A 20,609-nucleotide genomic window follows, 5' to 3' on the forward strand; every position below is an offset into this window, starting at 1 on the left:
ATAATGAATCAACAGTGCCCCAACTAGGCATGGCAAGCCCTGTTTTATTCTTGTTAACCAGTGAGATTCCACAGCTCTCCAAACATTAAAAACTATTATCCATGCTCTTGCTTACCCTGCTGAACTTGACACTAATACCCTATTGCTAAAGACATCACATAGGAGCCAGAGAACCTAAGAACAATCAAGCTGATACTCAGTTGAAAGCTTCACCTCTACCTTTAGCTAGCATTCACAGTGCTGCAAGGTGCTATGCACACTACTGGAGGAAAGAAGTAACCATTGGTCTTACCTAGCTGTAAACCTTGTAAGCTACAATAATGACTAGCCTAAGAAAAGACATGCCCACTGTAAAATAGTGGTGCAAATGTCATGGAAGAAAGAAACCATGTTATGAATGGATTTTTAAGTCCTAATGTACAAAATGAATTCCATACCTGGCATCATTATTGGGTAAAGAACATATGGCTAGACAGGTCACAGTCTCTATTTTGCTAAATGGACATAGTATTAAACCAACTCTAATGATTTATTATTATAGTAACAGATAAAAAAATGTATCAACCCTCATCAGAGAAGCTCCTATTTGCATTAGAAAGTCATTAACACAGAGACCCACAACTGGACTAGGTGCAGAAAAAAAGAGGGTTCAGAATGATCAGCCTTAAATGGAACGTCTATAAAACATCATCACTTCCTAAGATTCAGGGACAATCATGGAAGGGGGAAGACAAAGAGTGTAAGGGCCAGATGTGTTGGACAAAATAGTATTTTCTGGACACAGCAGAACAGCTACACACATACACTCACAGTGATTGGAACAGCCTGCACAAGACCTGTGTAACCTCAAGCCAGACAAAGTCCCAGCACAGAGAGAAGAGCTAGGCATAAAGTTCCAACCTAACTGAGGAAATGTTGGCAACTAACAGCTGGTAGAAGAGGCAGAGTTGAGTTTCTTCAAGGATGTAATCCCTGGTATGTTGATCATACTCTAGTTGAAGGACACACATCTAAGAACATATGGATACCCAAATTGGATGTGGTGTTCATAGAAACAAAGGACACAGAGTTGGGTGACTGTGAAAGGAGGTTATATCCAGGAGGATTTGGTGGAGGGAGGTAAACACAATAAAAACACATTGTAGAAAATTCTCAAAGAACTGAAAGAATATTTAAAATGTATATTCTACTTTGTATGTTTATTATTTTTGTTAATATTTAATAATTCAGTACTTGCTTGTTCTACCTACTAAAGGTGAATGGTTGAAACATTGATTTCAAATAATTTTCTAATGCATGTATCCTCTTAGTACTGTTTTATATCATTTTTTATTTCTTTCAATGGAATATGTTTAAATTTGTCCTTTCAGCTACTTTTGTGAGTCAGGTTGATAATATAGAATGCTGTTTGGTTCCTATCTAGTTACAGATTATGCTAATACATTCATATTATTGTATTCTGATTCAGTTGCATTTGGCTAAAGAATAAGCATTGTACGTTGTGAATTTCCCTTCTGCAGTGATAGTCAACCTGGACTAAAAGAGACTGGGTCTTGTATAGTGCACTTTAATTGTATTTGAACAAATAAAGACTGCGTGAAGATCTGAGACTAAAACAATCCCACTGGTCATCCTTACAGACCAGATTATGATAACACGCACCTTTAATCTTAGTAGCCATAATGACAGACACCTTTAATCCCAGTAGCAACATTAGTTGACATAGAAACTGGACGGTGCGTGCCTTTAATGATGGTGGTTCACACCTTTAATCCCAGCCCTAAAGAAGATTATAAAATTGGAAGAAACAGTTTTCAACAGACAGTCTCATTCTGAGATTCCAGGAGGCAGATTCACCATATCAGACTGAGGTTGAGGTATGAGCCAGTGGACGGCTGTTTTGCTTTTCAGATATTCAAGTTGAACTCCAATTTCTGACCCTGAGTTTTTATTACTTGTGCTTCAGTCTTGGAACTAGGGGGAGATTTGTCAAGAAAACACTTGCCAACACTTGCCTCCCAAGCATGAGGGCTTGAATTCAAGCCCCACGATCCAGGTAAAAAAATTGTTGCACAGTTGGGGTGAGCTTGTAATTTCTATGCTGGGAAGACAGAGACAGTTCCCTGGGTCTTACTGATCAGTCATTCTAGTCTAATTAGTGAGCTCCATGCCAGCAAAAGATGTGTGATATTCCTGAGGATTGTCATCTGGTATACAGAGAGAGAGAAAGAAAGAGAGGAATATGTGTGTTTTATGTTTTTATTTTAAGATGTATCCTAAGCTGGTTTCAAGCTTTCTATGTATCTTAAAGTAGTTCCAAAGTTACATTGTACCCCAAGGTGGTCTTGAGCTCACTATCCTCTTGTATCAGCTTCCTGAGAGCTGGAATTATAAGCACAAAATAAAATCATCAGATCAACATTCTATTCATTTTATAAACCAGAATATTATCTGTCTTGGTAAATATTACCAGGAAACTTGCAACGGCTATCATTCTGTTGTTGCTGATTACAAGGGCATTTAAGTCAAATTGGTTGTTAATATGTGAACATTTTCTGGGGCTTATATTTATTTTCTGTGTTTTGTTGGAGAAAACAGTGTTGAAATTTGAATTGTAGTTCTTTCTCCTTTCTTTTTTAGTTTTTCTTCGCTTATCCCCAAGCTCGGATATTGGCTCATGAGTCTTTTACTTTATCATATTTCTTGCTGAATGAACCCCTTTAGCATTATGAAATATCTCCTTTACTCACATCAGTGTTCTCTACTCTTTACTGCTATTTCTGATACTAAAATAATATGTCCAGTCTTGTTTTGATTTGTGTTAAAATAGTACATCCTGTCCCATCATTTTAATTTTAATCTACTGATACTTTTTACTTTAAAATGCTTTTCTCTTATCTAGAAAGATTGTTTTGCTTTTTGTTAAATTATTATTTATTATTATTTATTTTGATGTATGAGGACTGCATCAATATCATTCCCACTCCTCCATCCTCACCTCTACCTTCTTTCCCATCTGAAACATGACCTCTTCCACCTTGACTCTGTCTGACTTCAGTGTTAGTGTTTTCCATGTGTGCTAGCTATCTGATACTTTAACAAATACGTGCAATTAACCAATATTAAGCTTGTCACACAGATTTGGAGGTTTCAGTCAATGATCATTTGGTCAAACTTTGGCTTTGGGTTTGTGACAAAAGATTTCTTTTTAAGGTTTTCTCTGTCACTGGCTCTAAGCAATTTGTTTGCATTTCTCGGTGAAATTTTCTTTGAATTTCCTTGTCTTTAGAATTTGATAAGATTTTTCTCACTATGTTAGACTATAATTTCAACTAATTCAAAATATTTAAACCAGTTTTTCTTTAAATTCATTTTATGTCTCCTTCAGAGAATCCTATTATACTTCTATTGGAATATCTAAAGCAATTCCACAGTAAACTGATGCTCTATTTTGTTTGTTTAGGGGTATCTTAACCCCCACCATGTTTCATATTTGGTAGTTACTATTTCTGTCTCAAATATTATTATTCTACTCTTCATGTCTGATCTTCTGTTAGCATTTTTGTTATATGTGTGGTATTTCTGTATCTAGATGTTTAATTTGAATGTATTCAATGCAAATATAAGAAGTGTTTTAGTACTCTTCACCTACTATTTTTCACCAGTTACATTTACATAAATATTTACATGATGTGCACTAACTGTTTTTTCTTTACTCAACAATTTTTGACTGCACATTAGCCATTGTTAAGTCTTCTTTGTTGGCTATTACATTTTTTGTTATAAACACAGATACTCTTGACATTTGTTATGGTATCAATGTTAAGTAATGTGGAAACAGTTTGACCTTTTTTATTCTTTTGAAGCTTAACTTTAAGCTTTGGCATGTATGATTAGATCAGCTTTTAGTCTTAGAATATCATTGAGTCTCACTGAGACTCTATCCTTCAGAAAAATCCTACCTCATACTTCATGTAGTAAAAGCCTTTTCTGCTGTGGTTAGCAGAAACATAAGTTACTCTCGACGCTAGTATCCTCAGTTTCTCCTGTCTTTCCACTTTGTCATGTCATTATTAGGGTTGCTGGGCAGTCAGCAGCTACAGTTGGGAAGTTCACTTTGTTTTCTGCATTTTAATGATCGCTGTCACATGCTACCTTTTTTCAGTTTCTGAAGAACATTACTCTGTGTGTTTGTTCACTTCCCAATCACTGTGTAAGATGAGAAAATAAATCTGGTCCCCATATTTTCAATTTAGCCAGAGTAAATGTCTCATCTCATAATTTTGACATTTACTTTCAACATGAAGTTATATATTTTGTGAGTGGAAGCACACATTATACAGCATGTGTTTCATAGTCAGGGGACTATTCTGTGATTTAAGTTATCTCCTTCCACCACGCAGCTTCTTCCTCCTTTTCATACTACCTTCTCTTTTCAACAGGTCCAAAAGAACAAAAGTAGTAGTTCCCCTCCGGTGTTTGTTCCTGAATTACATAAACCTATAGCATAACTAATAAAAGCTCAGAGATATTAGGGTTTAACCTGAAGATCAGAAAAGCAAAGCAGCAAAGCCACTAGGTAGCTCTTACCTCTAAGAAATCCTCAGACTGAAAGAGCAATCCTGCCTCCAGGAATCTCTGAATGAGACTGTATCTGAGAGCCATCTCCTCCCATCTTATCTTCTTCTCTAGTGCTGGGATTAAAGGTGTGTACCACTACCACCTAGTTTCTATGGTAGACTAGTGTGGCTACTGGGATTAAAGGTGTGTGCTACCACTGCCTGGTCTGTAAGGATGAACAGTGTGGATGTTTTGTTCTCTGATCTTCAGGAAAGCTTTATTTATTAAAATACAAATGAAATATCACTACATAAACCATAACTAAAAGGTATTCTGTTCTTCCCCCAATGCCCTACTTCTCTAACTCTATAAACTAGTTTTTCAGGAACTTTGTTCTTTCCCATAATCACTCATCCAGAATAAATACAATTAATGTATGATAGGTCTCTTCTTCTAGTACTGTCCTATACCAATGCATTATTTGTATCACATAACTATCATAAAGACATATTTTAAAAACAACAAAAACCCTGCAAATATATTTTTTAATTTATATAATAAATGTATATTTCAATGGAAGAGGTATAACAAATCCAAAAATTGTTTGAAGATTCAATGAAAGTTTGAGTAAATATAACAATGAAAACTACTATGCTAAGCTGGGATTAGTATTATCAATATAAATGTACTACATGTAAAAATCTACATTGATATATATATATATATATACACACACCTATGTACTTATGTGTATACAAGTATTTATAACTAAATAGTGTCGATGCACATGTGTGTGGATGCACACATGTATGTCTACCATTTTCTAAGTTCTGTTCACAGAAACAGAAGCAATGATGCTGCTATAGCAAGAAGAACCTAGCACTCAGAATTTAGATTCTAAATATAACTCCTTACAAAATATCTATTTCAGAAAAGTAATTGATTGGTAGGCTGATTGAGGCAACACACAAGATAAGTCTGAAATGAATCATTCATGACTTCTACTAAGCAATTGTTCAAAACATGGAATAAACATATCAAGATAACACAGAAGCCAAACTGAAATGATTAGAGTCAGCAAATATAGCAAATTGGGAGAAAAAATTGTCACCAAAATGAATAGTATTGTTTTCGAATGTATCAAGTAAGAAAAGAAAATTCATACAGGTTATTAGCTAATTAACTAAAGGGAATACACATGATGCCTTTGAATAATGCCCTCTTAAAATATATAGGAATAATGGATTTATAGCCATCACTGTCACTATTTATGCAAAGTAATTAATAGTTGTTAAAACTATTGGATGCAAGTTGGAAGAAGAGCGGAATAGTCTCAATATTAACACTTCTCCATATGTTACCTAGTAAGTATAAGATGAAACATGGTGATTCTAAGGTGCATAACCTGGTAGACATTAACATTTAAAAATTGAAAATACACACACACACACACACGGTGTCTCCTTCTTGAATAATTCCCCAAGAAAGATTCAATTAGCTCTTGTGCTTTTATTTCCAAAAAATGAATAAAGAACACCTTAGCAGCACCATAAAGAAGTAACTATCAGATTATAGGTTAAAAGGTCACGATGATTTTCAAGCCTGGAATGGATAAAAATCAAGGGAGATTGCTATAAGGAACATTTAGCTATAATTAGAAAATTTGAATATGGAACACTAATTAGAAATGAGTATTAGGTTAAGTTATATGTGTATTGTTTATAAAATAATTCCTTTGCTCTATGGAATTATATAATGAAGTATTTAACAATAAAAGAGCATAATATAAATGACTATCAAATTGTTTGGAAAGAATTAAACACGTACACCTGCATATTTGCCATTCAACATAGCCCATAGTATAATGTATTTGTCTCATTTAATGAAATCCTACAAAATTGGATGTGAGGTCACTTGCTGAAGTGAAAGATTAGAATGAAATTCTAATGCTCAGAGGGAAGAAACTGTACACTAAGTCCCTTGGTCAACAGAAGGCACCTCATTACTCTTTTAAGGGGCAATATCTTAGCAGAGGGCTTTTAAAAGAATAACTGACCTCCAAGCCCAGGTCGCAGCCGGTTATCATAGCCATCCAGAAGTCGATCCAAGATTCTGGTGAAAATAGTGATGTTATCAGTGCTGTCGTCAGGAATATCTGGAGCATGCTTGGGAGAGAGTCTGCAATGAAAAATAAGAGTTCTTAATAGGCAACAATTACATGACTAACCATATGAATTCTAGAAGATTTTCTAAGAAGATAAGGCAAATTTAATAGCTGTACATCTTGACCCATAGAGCAAGCAATTTCTATTTGTTACAAAAATTGCTTGCGTGGGAAGAGAACAGAACTCAGTACTTGCTCCCTTCCTTCTACATTTGCATGAATTTTGCCAGATACATGTTCCAGCCTCATTTCAGCAGCAGACAAACAAACTGAAATCCTGGACACAGTGTTACTGAGAACAATACCTGGAACGCATCTGATTGCTTCAACTAAAGAAAGAAAATGTTATTATTGAGAACTTAACCTCCAACCTAGTCCAGAGAGGCGCAAGATCACAGAAGAACAGAGTCAGATAAAACCTTGAACTACTCTCAGGCCCTCCCTTATGGAGACAGCAATCAAAGCCAGTAGTAGTTTAGAGAATGCAGAGTATCTCTTCTCTGTTATTTTATACATGCAGAAACAAGCTGAGAGAAGAAACCAAATTTCCTCACACCCATCACTAACAGAGGCAGAGATAGGACAACAATCAAAACTCTTTGATTTTCTACTCCATTCTACTTCTTCTGATTTGGATACCTTCTGAAAGCCCTTCTGAGTACCATGTGCTTTTCTAAACAGAAATCATTCCCAGATACTATGATAGATGTTGTTACTCTCTACAAGAGGAGCTTGGTGTTATTAGACAGACAAGGATTTTTGTTTTGTTTGTTTGTTGTTACGGTTGTTTTTAATCACTAAATAATATTCTATTGTGCAAATGTACCACATTTTCATTGTTCATTCTTCAGATTATGCTTTTCCTAATACTTGGCTATTGTAAATAGAGAAGAAATAAACATGGATGAGCAGTATGTATCTTTATAATATGAAATGGAGTCCTTTGGATATACATCCAAGATTAGTTTAGCTGGGTCATGTGTGATCTACTTCTTTGTGAGGAACCTTCATAGCAATTTCCATATTATTTCCATAGTGGCTTCTCCAGTCTTCACACCCACAGACAGTGAATAAGTGTTCCTCTTTGCCCATATTCATGCAAGTATCTGCTTTCATTTAAGTTTTCTGAAATTGGCCATGCTGACTGGGATAAGATGAAATCACAAAGTGGTTTTAACTTGCATTTTCCTGATAACTAAGAATACTAATTTTTTAAAATTTCATTTATTTGTATTTCATCTTTTGAGAACTCTCTGTTTAGTTTTAACTGGGTTTGTTTTCTTAATGCATCTTGTAACCCTCAGCAGAGAATCTTCTATTTTCCATAGATAGCTATTAATAGAGAGACATACAACTACGCAGTGTACAGAGCATAAAAGACTGTAGAATGCCTATCCCTAATTGGGACAACTATACAACATCCTCTCCTCCCAAGGCTCCAAGATCATTGTAGAAGAGAGGGCTGAGGGATTATAAGAGTTAGAGGTAGGGGATAACCAGGAAACTGTTATCTGAACTCACAGGATGCATACCTGTGAAAGCTCAAGAGAGACCAAATCCCAGCATGTAGACAGAAGGTTAGTTAGCAAGGAATTCTACCCCTGTACAAGGAGCTATTGGCAGTTAAGAGAGGGAGAGTCAATTTTCTTTAAGAATGAGACCCCCTGATAGGTCGATGATGCTCAAGTAGAAGACCACATATCCAAGAATAAATGAGCAGCATAGATTGGATTCAATGTTTGTAAAAATAAAAAAAGGAAGGAGGAGCACAAAAGATTAGATGTGTACAGAAATGAAGAATGGATCTGGGAAGAGCTGGAATAGGGAGTGAGTATAATCAAGATACATTGCCCAAGGTTCTCAGCAAACTAAATATTTTTTAAAAAAAAAATCTCAGTGTTAAATACAGCCTCAAAATATTCTTAGTAAATTTTTCAACAATTGGTAAAATGTCAATGCCAAATACAAGTCAAAATGTTTTTAGTTAATTTCTCTATGATTTTTATACTTGATTACTGATATATTTTTCTCTTGAATAGATAAGCAAATGCTGGTTTGTAGTAGAATGTTAAATAGAACCTTCTTTTCAATAATTGAAGTAGAACAAGATGTAGCTTTTGCTTATCCAAAGGTACTTTAGAAAAATAGCCATGGTACATCATGTTAATTAAGGACCTTAGAAGTCACCTAATTCTTTTCCTTTTACTTGGGAAGCATCTCAGACATTAGTACCAATGAAAGAAAGAAACTGTACAAAGACATATGTGTATTAAATTGATGGGATGGATCCCATAGTCATGATTATTATTCTTCATATCTATCACTGTTGGTTAGATCAAGTAAGACAAAGATCATTTTCTATAAGGAATAAGATTAGGCTGCCAACACACCATCTGTAGGTCAAACAAATTTAATAATTTATTAGTCTCAAAAACATATTGTTAGCGTTTTCAGAGGATTAGAATCAAGTAAAGTGTCAGTTCTGTCACTGCCGCTGGATATAAATGGCTTATTTCTGTTTTTTAAATGTAGGGTCTCACAAAGACTGAAGAGGCAACCATGGCGTCTATACCAGGCCCTCTGCATACTTGCTGTGGTTCTTTGGTTTGTAGGTTTTGTTGGGTTCCTGACAATGGGAGTAGGAATGTCTCTGACTCTTTTGCCTAATGTGGAACCCAATTCCTCACACTGGGTTGCCTTGTCCTGCCTTGATATGAGATTATATGGCCTATTCTTATTAAATCCTCTTACGCTGTGTGTGGTTCCCATCCCTGGGAGGTCTGCTCTTTTCTGAAGAGAAATGGAGGAGCAGTGGGTCTGGGGGAGAAGGAAGGTGGGGGTTGGGAGGAGAAAAAAAGGAGAGGTTGAAGTCGGGATGAATTGTATGAGAGAAGAATAAATAAAAGAATAAAATATTTATTTTGAGAATTTCATGAATGGGTACTGCAAGTGAGAACTGTTTCTTGGTTTCTACCTCAAAACTTCTAATAATAAAATGAGAAGCCTTTAAAAGTCGTGTACTTTTACCTATGAGGAAAAGTTCATGGACCATGTACAGATTAAATACTGGATTTAATCTGTAAATTACCACCAGTATCAGTTCAGCCTCATCAAGGATCACAGTGTGTTTACCTTCAGGGAAAGCAAAAGGAGCACAGCTGCAGAGCTGCTGAGGCAGTTCACTCAACAACCCAAAGAGAAAAGAAGAGCACTTCAATAAAAGATTGGGAATGTCCCTAATTCTGCATAACTCCTAGAAAAAAAATAGACTTCTTTACAATTCTAGAATACTGATCTTAAAGCTTCCATACATCTCCAAGACTAACCAAATAGAAACCCTGTTCCTTAATCTGACATTCGTAGCTTTCTATAATATGTTCCGAATATATGTTTACAGTTGTAAATTTAACTAATTGGATCACAAATTATAGGTAAATAAATTAATCTATTTATTTCATTTCTCAGGGTTCTCAAGGCATTCATTCTCCAAGAGAAGTCTTTCCCATACGTGTGTAGTAAAACGAAAGATTCAACCCTACAGCATTATTTGTAATAGCCAGAACCTGGAAACAACCTAGATGCCCCTCAATGGAAGAATGGATAAAGTGTAGAATATATACGCATTAGAGTTCTACTCAGTGGTAAAGAAACAATGATATCTTGAATTTTGCATGCAAATGGATGGAAATAGAAAGCAATATCTTGAGTGAGGTAACCCAGACCCAAAAAGATAAATATGGTATGTACTCATTTATTAGTGGATTCTAGCCATAAATAAAGGACATTGAGCTTATAGTTCACAAGCCTAGAGAAGCTAAATAGGAAGGTGAACCCAAAGAAAAACATGTAGTTATCCTCCTGGATATTGGAAGTAGACAAGATTGCCAGGCAAAAATTGAGAGCTTGGGGGTGGGGTGGGGTGGGGATATGGGGAGATGGGGAGAGAGAAGTGAGAAGGGGAGGATGAGGAGAGCTTGGGGGAAGGGGACAGTTGGGATGGAGGAGGAATGTATATGGGAGCGGGGAAGTAGATATCTTAATTAAGGGAACCATTTGAGGGTTGGCAAGAGACTGGACTTTAGAGGGGTTCCCAGGTGTCCAGGGAGATGTCCCCAGCTTGTTCCTTGAGCAGCTGAGAGGAGGGCGCCTGAACCGGCCTTATCCTATAGCCATACTGATGAATATCTTGCATATCACCATAGAACCTTCATCTGGAGATGGATGGAGATAGAGACAGAGACCCACATTGGAGCACTGGACTGAGCTTCCAAGGTCCAAATGAGGAGCAGAAGGAGAGAGAACATGAGAAAGAAAGTCAGGACTGCGAGGGGTGCGCCCACCCACTGTGACAGTGGGGCTGATCTAATGGGAACTCACCAAGGCCAGTTGGACTGAGACTGATGGAGCATGTGATCAAACAGGACTCTCTGAATGTGGCTGACAAGGAGGGCTGACTGAGAAGCCAAGGACAATGGCACTGGGTTTCGATTCTACTGCATGTACTGGCTGTGTGGGAACCTAGTCTGTTTGGATGTTCACCTTCCTAGACCTGGATGGAGGGGGGAGGACCTTGGACTTCCCACAGGGCAGGGAACCCTGCTCTTTGGACTGGAGAGGGAGGGGGAGAGGGAATGGGGGGAGGGGGAGAGGGAATGGGGGGAGGGGAGGGGAAAATTTTTAATAATAATAAAATTAAAAAAGAATATTGATTATATATTATTCAAGCAGTAATCAGAAACATCTGAAATCCGATTGCACACATTGTACTATCTTTACAAAAGGTATTTGATAAAGAAAGAATGGGTTTGGGCTATATAACCTATTATGGTTCAGATATATACTGTCCTCCCAAATGCTCATATTTTGAAGTTTTTGTCCTCAGCTGTTGGTCATATTGAGAAGTGATTTTACAGTGGGGGGTCTAACTTTCTCAAGTGAATCAATAGTTTATGTAGTGTATTATTAGGAATTGGGAAAGAGTGGAAGAAATCGGTGAGAAGAGTATGTCCTTGAAAGTTGTGTGTGTGTGTCTGTATTCTCTCTGTGTGTCTTTCTCCAACTCCATCTCTCTCATCTTTGTCTGTCTGCCTCTCTCTCTCTCTACCTCCCTATCTCTATGTCTGTGTGTGTGTCCCACCTTTCTTTTTTCCTAGAAACTGTGAAATAAGCTTTTTTTCCATCACCGCCTGCTGCCGTGATGCTCTGATTCACTATTTGCAGGTCCAGAAGCAATGGACTCAAGTGACCACAGACTGAAATATCTGAAACTCTGAGCCAAAATCAATCATGCAGCTCTTGTTTCCTTTGGAATTTTTTCCTAGAGAATAAAAAATGACACATGATCTATCTCAAGAAGACAGCTGTTCTTTTCGGGAATAGCTTACACAGACTGGTAAACTAGAAAACTCTCAGCTTGAGATACACCCATTCAACATGTGCCCCAGCTGTTCACATTAACTTGTTTTTCCAAGTTTATTTAAAAATAAAGACCAACTCCTTCATGCTTTCTTAGGCACTTCAAAGAAACTGCTGTATAAAATCACAAAGTCTGACAAAAATCAATACAAGTTATTCATTATTAAAGCAGTTTCATGAGTCAGCTTCAAAGAAAATAAACAAGAATTCAGCTCAAAAATATGACACCTCATATGAATCTACTGTTATAATTTGGGTTCACTTTCATTTAAATTACTTTTCTTTGCATTAGTTTGAAATACACATAGAAAACTGGTCTACTTTTTCTCCTTGCTTTTGAACTCTAGAAACATGGGCATTTGAACTGAATCTCAATTTGTGCTTTAGGATTCTGAAAAGGCCTAACTGGTATCTCCAGTACTGAGAAGTAGTCAGAAGAGGCCAATTCCCTTGGAAAACTTAACCACACTATGTTAGAGATGATGAAACAGTGAAGTGACGGACCATGGATACATGATTCCACAAAGGAACATGGGCAGACACTGATCAACTTCAAATGACTCACAATCCAAAGTTTTCAAGGAAGTCAGAGTTTACTTACTTTAAAATATTGCCATGGGAGGTATATAATTTTCCAAGTTGGCTTCTCATATTCTAAACTATTGTAACAATACTAATATATGAGACAACGTTCTGATAAGAGGACTTTTATAAACCAATCTGTAAACAATTTATAATAGTTTCTGTAGAGAGAAAAATAATATAAAATAGGAAAGCTACAGTGTTCGAAGCGTTTTCTAGCCAACCACTATTTGCTCCTTAACTGATAGCCACAACTCTGATTAAAGCAATAAGCTGGACCCTAGCTCAAAGCTACTCAGTCCAATCTAGTGGCTAAAATCCTCACATTGGAGATTCCTGAGTCATTGCCTTATCCAAATGACCAGATGTGACATCACCAAAACTGACATTATACAATAAGAAGTCAAGGCATCATCTAAGGAGTTTGATCATTTCCTCGCATACCCTGCATCACAATTTTTTGTTCTGCATCACAAATGCTACATTTCCATTTTAAAATGGAAAATGATCAAATGGTATTTCCTAGTTCTCCAGGTGCTAGAAGAAAACTGCAGGCTACCCAGTCATGTGGCTAAGACAATATGTAGTCAAGTTTGAAAGACTACTAAATATCAGCTTATTTTTATTGTGAAAAACAGTACACTGTAAGTGACTGATAGAACAGGAACCATTACTAGGTTCTGTGGGTTTCATTCTGTAACTCTTTAGCTATGTCAACTTTGACAAATCACTTAACCGCTGTCTCCATATTTTATCTGTAAAATGGGCTAACAAAATCATCAAAGTAATCACCCTGGAAAGGAAAATTAGATGAAATCTCTTGGATAAACTAGGGACGAGGGAGCAGGGTAAAGGGGAGAGGAGAGATGAGAATATGAGGGAAAGGGATGGTCGGGTGGGGAAAGGGATAGAGTGAGAGAGTAATGAAAAAGATATTTTTTTTAATTTTTTACTCAGAAGATCATACCTTTTTCTACTTTCCATGTAGATTAGATCCATATGTGTCACTCTTGGGGTCCTCATTATTGTCTAGGTTCTATAAAGAGAGCTACTACAGGGTTAGGATGAAATCTGGCATAGGGAAATGCCCACGATTCCACAAGGATGACCCCAGCTAAGTCTCCTAGCAATAATGGAGAAGGTGCCAGAATTGGCTTTCCCCTATAATCAGATTGGTGAATATCCAATCATCATAGAGCCTTTATCCAGTAACTGAAAGAATCGGATGCTGAGATCCACAACCAAACAACAGGCTGAGCTCTGGGAATCCAGTTGAAGAAAGGTAGGAGGAAATATATGAACAAGGGAGGTCAAGACCATGAGGGAGAAATCTACAGAGAGAGTTGAACCAAGCTTGTGGAAACTCATGGACTCTACACTGACAGCTATGGAGCCTCCATGGGATCATATGTGGGAGACAGTGGTGAAGTTTGAACTAACTGTGAGGCCCCTGGCAGTAAGATCAGGATCTATCCCTGGTGCAGGAGCTAGCTTGTTGGAACCTATTCCCTATGGTGGGATGTCATGCTCAGCCTTAATGCAGGGGTGAGTAATTTGGTCCTGCCCAACTTGTGCCAGACTTTGTTGACTCCCCCATGAGGGTCCTTACCGTTGGGAAAAGTAGATGGTGTGGTGTAGGAGGTCCTTCTGTTTATGTGTTGTTTTCATTGGTTAATCAATAAAGAAATTGCTTGGCCTGATAGGGCAGAACTTAGGTAATCGGGAAAGACAGAACTGAATTCTGGGAGGAAGAAAGCAGAGTGTGAGAGAGAGAGCTGCCATAGAGCTGCCAGGTCAGACATGCTGAATCTTTCCTAGTAAGCCACAACCTCGTGGTGCTACACAGATTAATAGAAATGGGTTAAATCAAGATGTGAGAGTTAGCCAATAAGAGGCTAGAGATAATGGCCACACAGTGTTTAAATGAATACAGTTTCTGTGTAGTTATTTTGGGTATAAGTTAGTTGGGTGGCCAGGATGAAAAGAAGGCCCTTCCTCCATCAACAATGGTGTATGGGCTATGGGGGAGGCATGAGAGGAGGAATGGGAGAGAAAACTGCAGTTGGAATGTAAAATGAAATTAAATAATTAAATAAAACTTTAAAAAAGTCTAAGTCAGGAAATCAATCCAATATTGAGGTGAGCCTACACTGTATAGCAAGAGTAAAGCTAACATGGGCTATATGTCAAAATCACAGGGGTGTTTTGTTTTATTTTTGTTTCTTTTTTCAAAAAAGCCAGGTATGGTAGCACACATACCTAAAGTCTCAGCACTAGGGAGCTTAAGTAAAAGAACGGCAAATTGAAAGCTACCCTGGGATACACATAAAACCCTGTCTCAAAACCAGCCTCATCAATTCTAATTGAGTAACAAAAATATTAAGCAGTAACAGTGGATGCAGTATCTAATAAACCATATTATATCAGGAGGAGACCTGAAAGAAATGAGAGTTACTAAATGCAGATTAGAAAGCAAGGAGGAAATTTAAGAGCTATTATATAGGAATATAAGGAAATGGCATAGGGTCCTGTAATTGGTCGACATTGTAAGAAAGCAGCCATGATATTAGTATATGTATTAATGTGTACCTGTATGGAATTATATGCATATGAGTATAGGATACCACTAAGGCTAAATGTGTCAGATCCTCTAGAGCTGAAATTACAGGTGATTTCAGGCCTCTGGATGTGGGTTTAGGTGCTGGGACCTAAACCCAGGTTCTTTGTAAGAAAAATATACAGTCTTAACCACTACAATCTCTCTCTAGCCATGAGAATATAAGTTTCAAAATGAATACCCTTATTTCTTTTGTATAATGACACCAAGCTATGATATGTTATGTAACAAGAAATAATGAACTCACCCACCATCTTCTCTTTAACTTAAAATATCAACAGTCACCATTATCACTACCATAAAATCTATTTGTTGGTTTGCTTTTTTTAAATATTTATTTATTTATTATGTATACAATATTTTGTTTGTGTGTACGTCTGCAGGTCAGAAGAGGGCACCGGACCCCATTACAGATGGTTGTGAGCCACCATGTGGTTGCTAGGAATTGAACTCAGGACCTTTGGAAGAGCAAGCAATGCTCTTAACCACTGAGCCATCTCTCCAGCCCCTGTTGGTTTGCTTTTTGAGACAGGGCTTCTCTCAAGACCCTGGTTGTCCTGGAACTAGCAATGTAGACCAGGCTGGACCTGAACTCACAGAGATCTGCCTATCTCTGCCTCCGGAGTGTTGTGAATAAAAGGCACATGCTACCACTACCCGGAAAAATGTATACATATATAGTGTCACAACTCTTTAGGACACAGTTTCTAATGCATATTGAACTGTGCAGCTATGAGGCTTAGTGTTTTTCATTTACCCTACTGGATACAGTTTTTGAGAAAGGGTCTTATAATTCCCAACTTCTGATTTTCCTGCTCCTACCTCCTATGTGCTGAGATTACAGGCTTGTACCACCGTATCCAGGGCCAGATACATTTTCTTTGTTGTTGTTGTTTTTTTCTTTCGAGAATTCTGGCTTGTGATAACTATATTAATAAGGCTCTTTCGCACCCTGAATTCAACTTTTATGTCTGCCATGGCTAAAACGTTGTATAAGGAAAGGTGAATTTAGGCTTAGAATTACTGGGCTTTCAAATTGCCTTCGGTTCTTTCTTTCCCTGAACTAAAGATCTGCATACCACATAAGAAAATGTACTTTACATGGTCTGTCATCTATTTATTTTGAGTGGTTCCCCAATACCTACACCGCAGTGAGTCCTTTTGCAAATTCACCTGTTCAAATGGTCTCCAATGAAATGTCTCGTGTGCATCATTTAGAAACTGTACCGACCATAACATTCATTTGGTATTTGCTCACTAGTTGGGAATGTGCCTGTTGAACCTTTAGTGAACTACTGATAGTTGATCATTTTTACCCAGAAAAGTATACTTACAAGATGGTTAAACTTAACATTTTGTACATATGTAGTTCTAATTTGTTAATGACCAAAATATTAAATCAGAAAATAGAAATATTTGTTTCTTGAATTTGAACTTTTTTCTGTAGGTTTGCCTCAAAAATATAGCAGTAAGGATGTTGTGTGAGACATGAATAAACATCTAATTGACTTCATATAGGGAACTGACAAGAGACCAAAGTATGGATATCAAGTCTAACTTGGTGAAATAATGAGCTTTATGGGAATTAATTACACAGTGACATCACCAAAAGCCTATGCAAGCAAGTGTGACAGTTTACAAAAGCTGGAAGCTAGGAGTGCACTATTCAACCTGCAGGTAGTTCAACAGGTTGGAAAGTGTCGTTTCCAGGTACCTCAGTTGGCCTGTGGCTCTTCCAGAAAACTCGCCTGGTCTTTTCTTCTTACATACATCTCGATTTGTCTGAGAGTGTCTCTAAGCAATATACACTAAGGGAGGGAGGGACCTAGTGAACATAGTCAGTTTCAGAAACTTCCTGAAGGTATTACATTGCTGCATCCTGACTTTAGTGAACTATGCTGCAGTATGAAAGGTTTTACCACTCTTTAGAACATCCTCTTGTTTTGCCTTCCTTTTGATATTGTCTTTTGTTACAAGCTTTCCTCAAAGATGAAAAGTTTTACCTCAGAAGAAATTGCTATACAACAAAGTATCGGAGAACTATGCTCTAGACCTGAATTTTCTTTTAACTTAGTATAAAGTTTAGGAAAACAAATGTTTCTTTCTTGTCCTCAGTTAATTTAAGTATAAAATTGAAGATTAAATTAGATTTTGTATGTGGGTTTTTCGACAACTGCCCTACTAAAGCTCCAGGATCTGGCATTCCTATTCTATTAGTTCCTTGAAAACATTAGCTGTCTTCCCAAAGTATTTCTTACATTAGAATGATCTGGAGCATCTGCTCAAATACAAATTGCTTGGCACTGTCCTCCAAGTTTCCATATTAAAAACTACTGTAAAGCCTACATTCTGGCTTTCAAACACCAAACATTGAGAATTATTGACATTAGCATATGATTTAAATCAAGTACTAGCCAATAGATCATTGTTGACTGTCAAAGCTGCTAGAAGAGGAGATTTAATGAAATAAATGACAAAGTGATACAGCAAATGTATTTTTTCAAACATATAATTAAGAAGATATAAGAAGAAACAAAAGGAAACAATAGCTCCTTTAAGTGTGACAACTGTCAATATACACTATATATTTTAAGTTCAGTTAGTTCATTTATTTCTAGTACATACGAAGAGTGTCAAACTTAATATCCAGAGCCAAGTCTTTAGTAGTCTCATCTGTACAAAGCATGGACTATTTTTAACTTGAAAGAGAATAAACAAGAAAAGGTCTCTAATTCAAGAGAGATGCAGTCATTTTGCCCTAGCTGTAAAAGCAAACACTTTTCTCTGCTGTTTCAGGAAGGATTTCTTTTCCTCCTATTTAACATAATTGCGAAAATGCTTGAATATCTGTTTTTCTAAGCTAAAGCGGGATGTTAGAAAACAATATAAACAGGAAAGGTGACAACACCAACGATCAAAATTAAAAGCAGCTGTGAGGGAAATATAAGAAATGCCCTCTCCGAGAACAAAAAGGAACAATTCTGGTCAAAGTATTTAAGATGATAGGAAACTATGTAATGCCTTTTTAAAAACTTGATCCTCCAAGCGAAAGTATAAAAGCGTCAAGACTCGAAGAGGTGAAGTTTATTCATTTAAAATATCTTGGGCAGCTGAGGATAGGGAACCTGAAATGACCCTATCCTATAGCCATACTGATGAATATCTTGCATATCACCATAGAACCTTTATCTGGTGATGGATGGAGATAGAGACAGAGACCCACACTGGAGCACAGGACTGAGCTCCCAAGGTCCCAATGAGGAGCGGAAGGAGGCAGAACATGAGCAAGGAAGTCAGGACCACGAGGGGTGCACCCACCCACTGTGACAGCGGAGCTGATCTATTGGGAGCTCACCAAGGCCAGCTGGACTGTGACTGAAAAAGCATGGGTTAAAACTGGACTCTCTGAACATGGCGAACAATGAGGGCTGATGAGAAGCCAAGGACAATGGCACGGGGTTTTGATCCTACTTCATGTTCTGGCTTTGTGGGAGCCTAGCCAGTTTGGATGTTCACCTTCCTAGACGTGGACGGAGGGGGGAGGACCTTGGACTTTCCACAGGGCAGGGAACCCTGACTGCTCTTTGGACTGGAGAGGGAGGGGGAGGGGAGTGGGAGGAAGGGGAGAATGGTGGGAGGAGGGGGAGGGGAATGGGAGGAGGGGGAAACTTTTTTTTCCCTTTTCTCAATAAAAAAAAAAAAAGAAAACAACTTTGAAGTGGCTATTACAGGTTTTCACTTCCTTGTCAGTAACATTGATACAGTTAGTATTACACAATGCTTCTGGAAGGAAACAGCAAGTATATTTCTGTACAAATGCGAATGACGCACTCAAAAAGTTTCTGTTTTTCTTTTAACTGTCATCAATTCACTCAGAGTATTTTTTTCCTTATTCTAAGTTAATAAATAGAATTTTTCTCATAAAATAAAAGAAAAGAAAATCTCTACCTTATTTAGAGCACCTGTCTCAGCCCAGGGAAACCAGACTTAAGGAATTAATAAGACAGAATTGGTTTAACTTTCCATATTGAAAAAGAATATGTGAAAATTCGAAAAAAAACAAATCCAGTTCTGTGTCCCACAACCCAGAGAATACTGTAAAACACTGGGGAAAGGCTGAAAGAGACAGAATATATTAAAATTATCAACATCACAAAAGTCATGAGTAACAAATTCTATTTCCAAGAATATTGGACAAATAGTCAAATGTAAAAAAAATGTATAGGGGAAATACCAAGGAATAAAATAGCTATTACTCAGAATCAGAAAGGTAAGTATTAGTTATTTTCTTCTATATATGGGATCCAGATTTTTTAAAAAGATACATGAAAGCAAAAGAGATTTCATTTGTGAATAGGAAAGGAATTGGTAAGAAAAGATTGAAAGGGGCAAGAGTGGGATATAAACAAAATATATACATGAATAAAAATGTTATAAATAATTCCTTTAAATATATCCTAATAAATATGTAAAGTAAAAAAATGAAAAAAAGTTATTTAAATAATTACTTCTAATAAAATAATATGATTATAAAACTAAAGTATTCCAAGCCTAAGGATTCATTTCTAACAGTTACAGTCCACAGATAAGAGTTTAGTATGCCTCATCAAGAAAAAGTGACAATAAGATTGTAAGATCCCAAATACTAGTATTGTGAAAGAGTTTATCCTAGCAATATCGATGCACATGATAATGCAGGAGGAGAGGGGAATCTCAGGGGGTCATATTCCTGGACAAGGAACTACAGGCAACTGAAGAGTGCTAAGAGAGGGAGAGTTAGCCTCTCCCAGGATGATCCCTCTAATTGGTTGTCCAACACAAAGTGGTCAGCCTTGAAACCATATACAAACAAACACTAAAAATGGACTAAACAGATTGTATTTATATACTTGTGCATACACACACACGTAAAAAAATAGTAGGGAAGAATTTGAGAGGAGGGATGTGGAAGGAGTTGAAGTGAGGGTGCTTGGGAGAGACTGGAAAGGAGAAACAGTTGTAATAATATTTTCAAATTAAAATAAAACAAACATGTTTTATATCACTAAGAAAAGTTAAATAAGCCTGAAAAAGAGAAGATAAAGGATGCTGAAGAACAATTTTCTGAAAGAATAAGATACACAGTTATCAAGGTGAGTAGATCCTCACAACACCATATTTATGAGTTTTGATTTTACTCTCAAGAGAAGAAGAAAGTATTAAGTTCTTGAAATATATAACTCAATGTGCATTATAGAAGAAAATAGCAACAGAATAGAGATGGATGGAAGC

The 20,609-nt window shown here is 37.0% G+C and overlaps 1 protein-coding gene across 1 annotated transcript in view; it reads right to left on the minus strand.

Annotated features, from left to right (window-relative positions):
* Gabra3 (gamma-aminobutyric acid type A receptor subunit alpha3) overlaps positions 1-20,609 on the minus strand; it is a 210,764-nt gene that overhangs the window by 120,468 nt on the left and 69,687 nt on the right. Inside the window, exon 3 of the mRNA XM_075957520.1 lies at positions 6,617-6,738. Coding sequence (XP_075813635.1) covers positions 6,617-6,738 — 122 coding nt within the window. The remainder of the gene's footprint in view (positions 1-6,616; positions 6,739-20,609) is intronic.

The sequence above is a fragment of the Microtus pennsylvanicus genome, chromosome X, assembly GCF_037038515.1.
Source record: "Microtus pennsylvanicus isolate mMicPen1 chromosome X, mMicPen1.hap1, whole genome shotgun sequence".
NCBI classification, from domain to species: Eukaryota; Metazoa; Chordata; class Mammalia; order Rodentia; family Cricetidae; genus Microtus; species Microtus pennsylvanicus.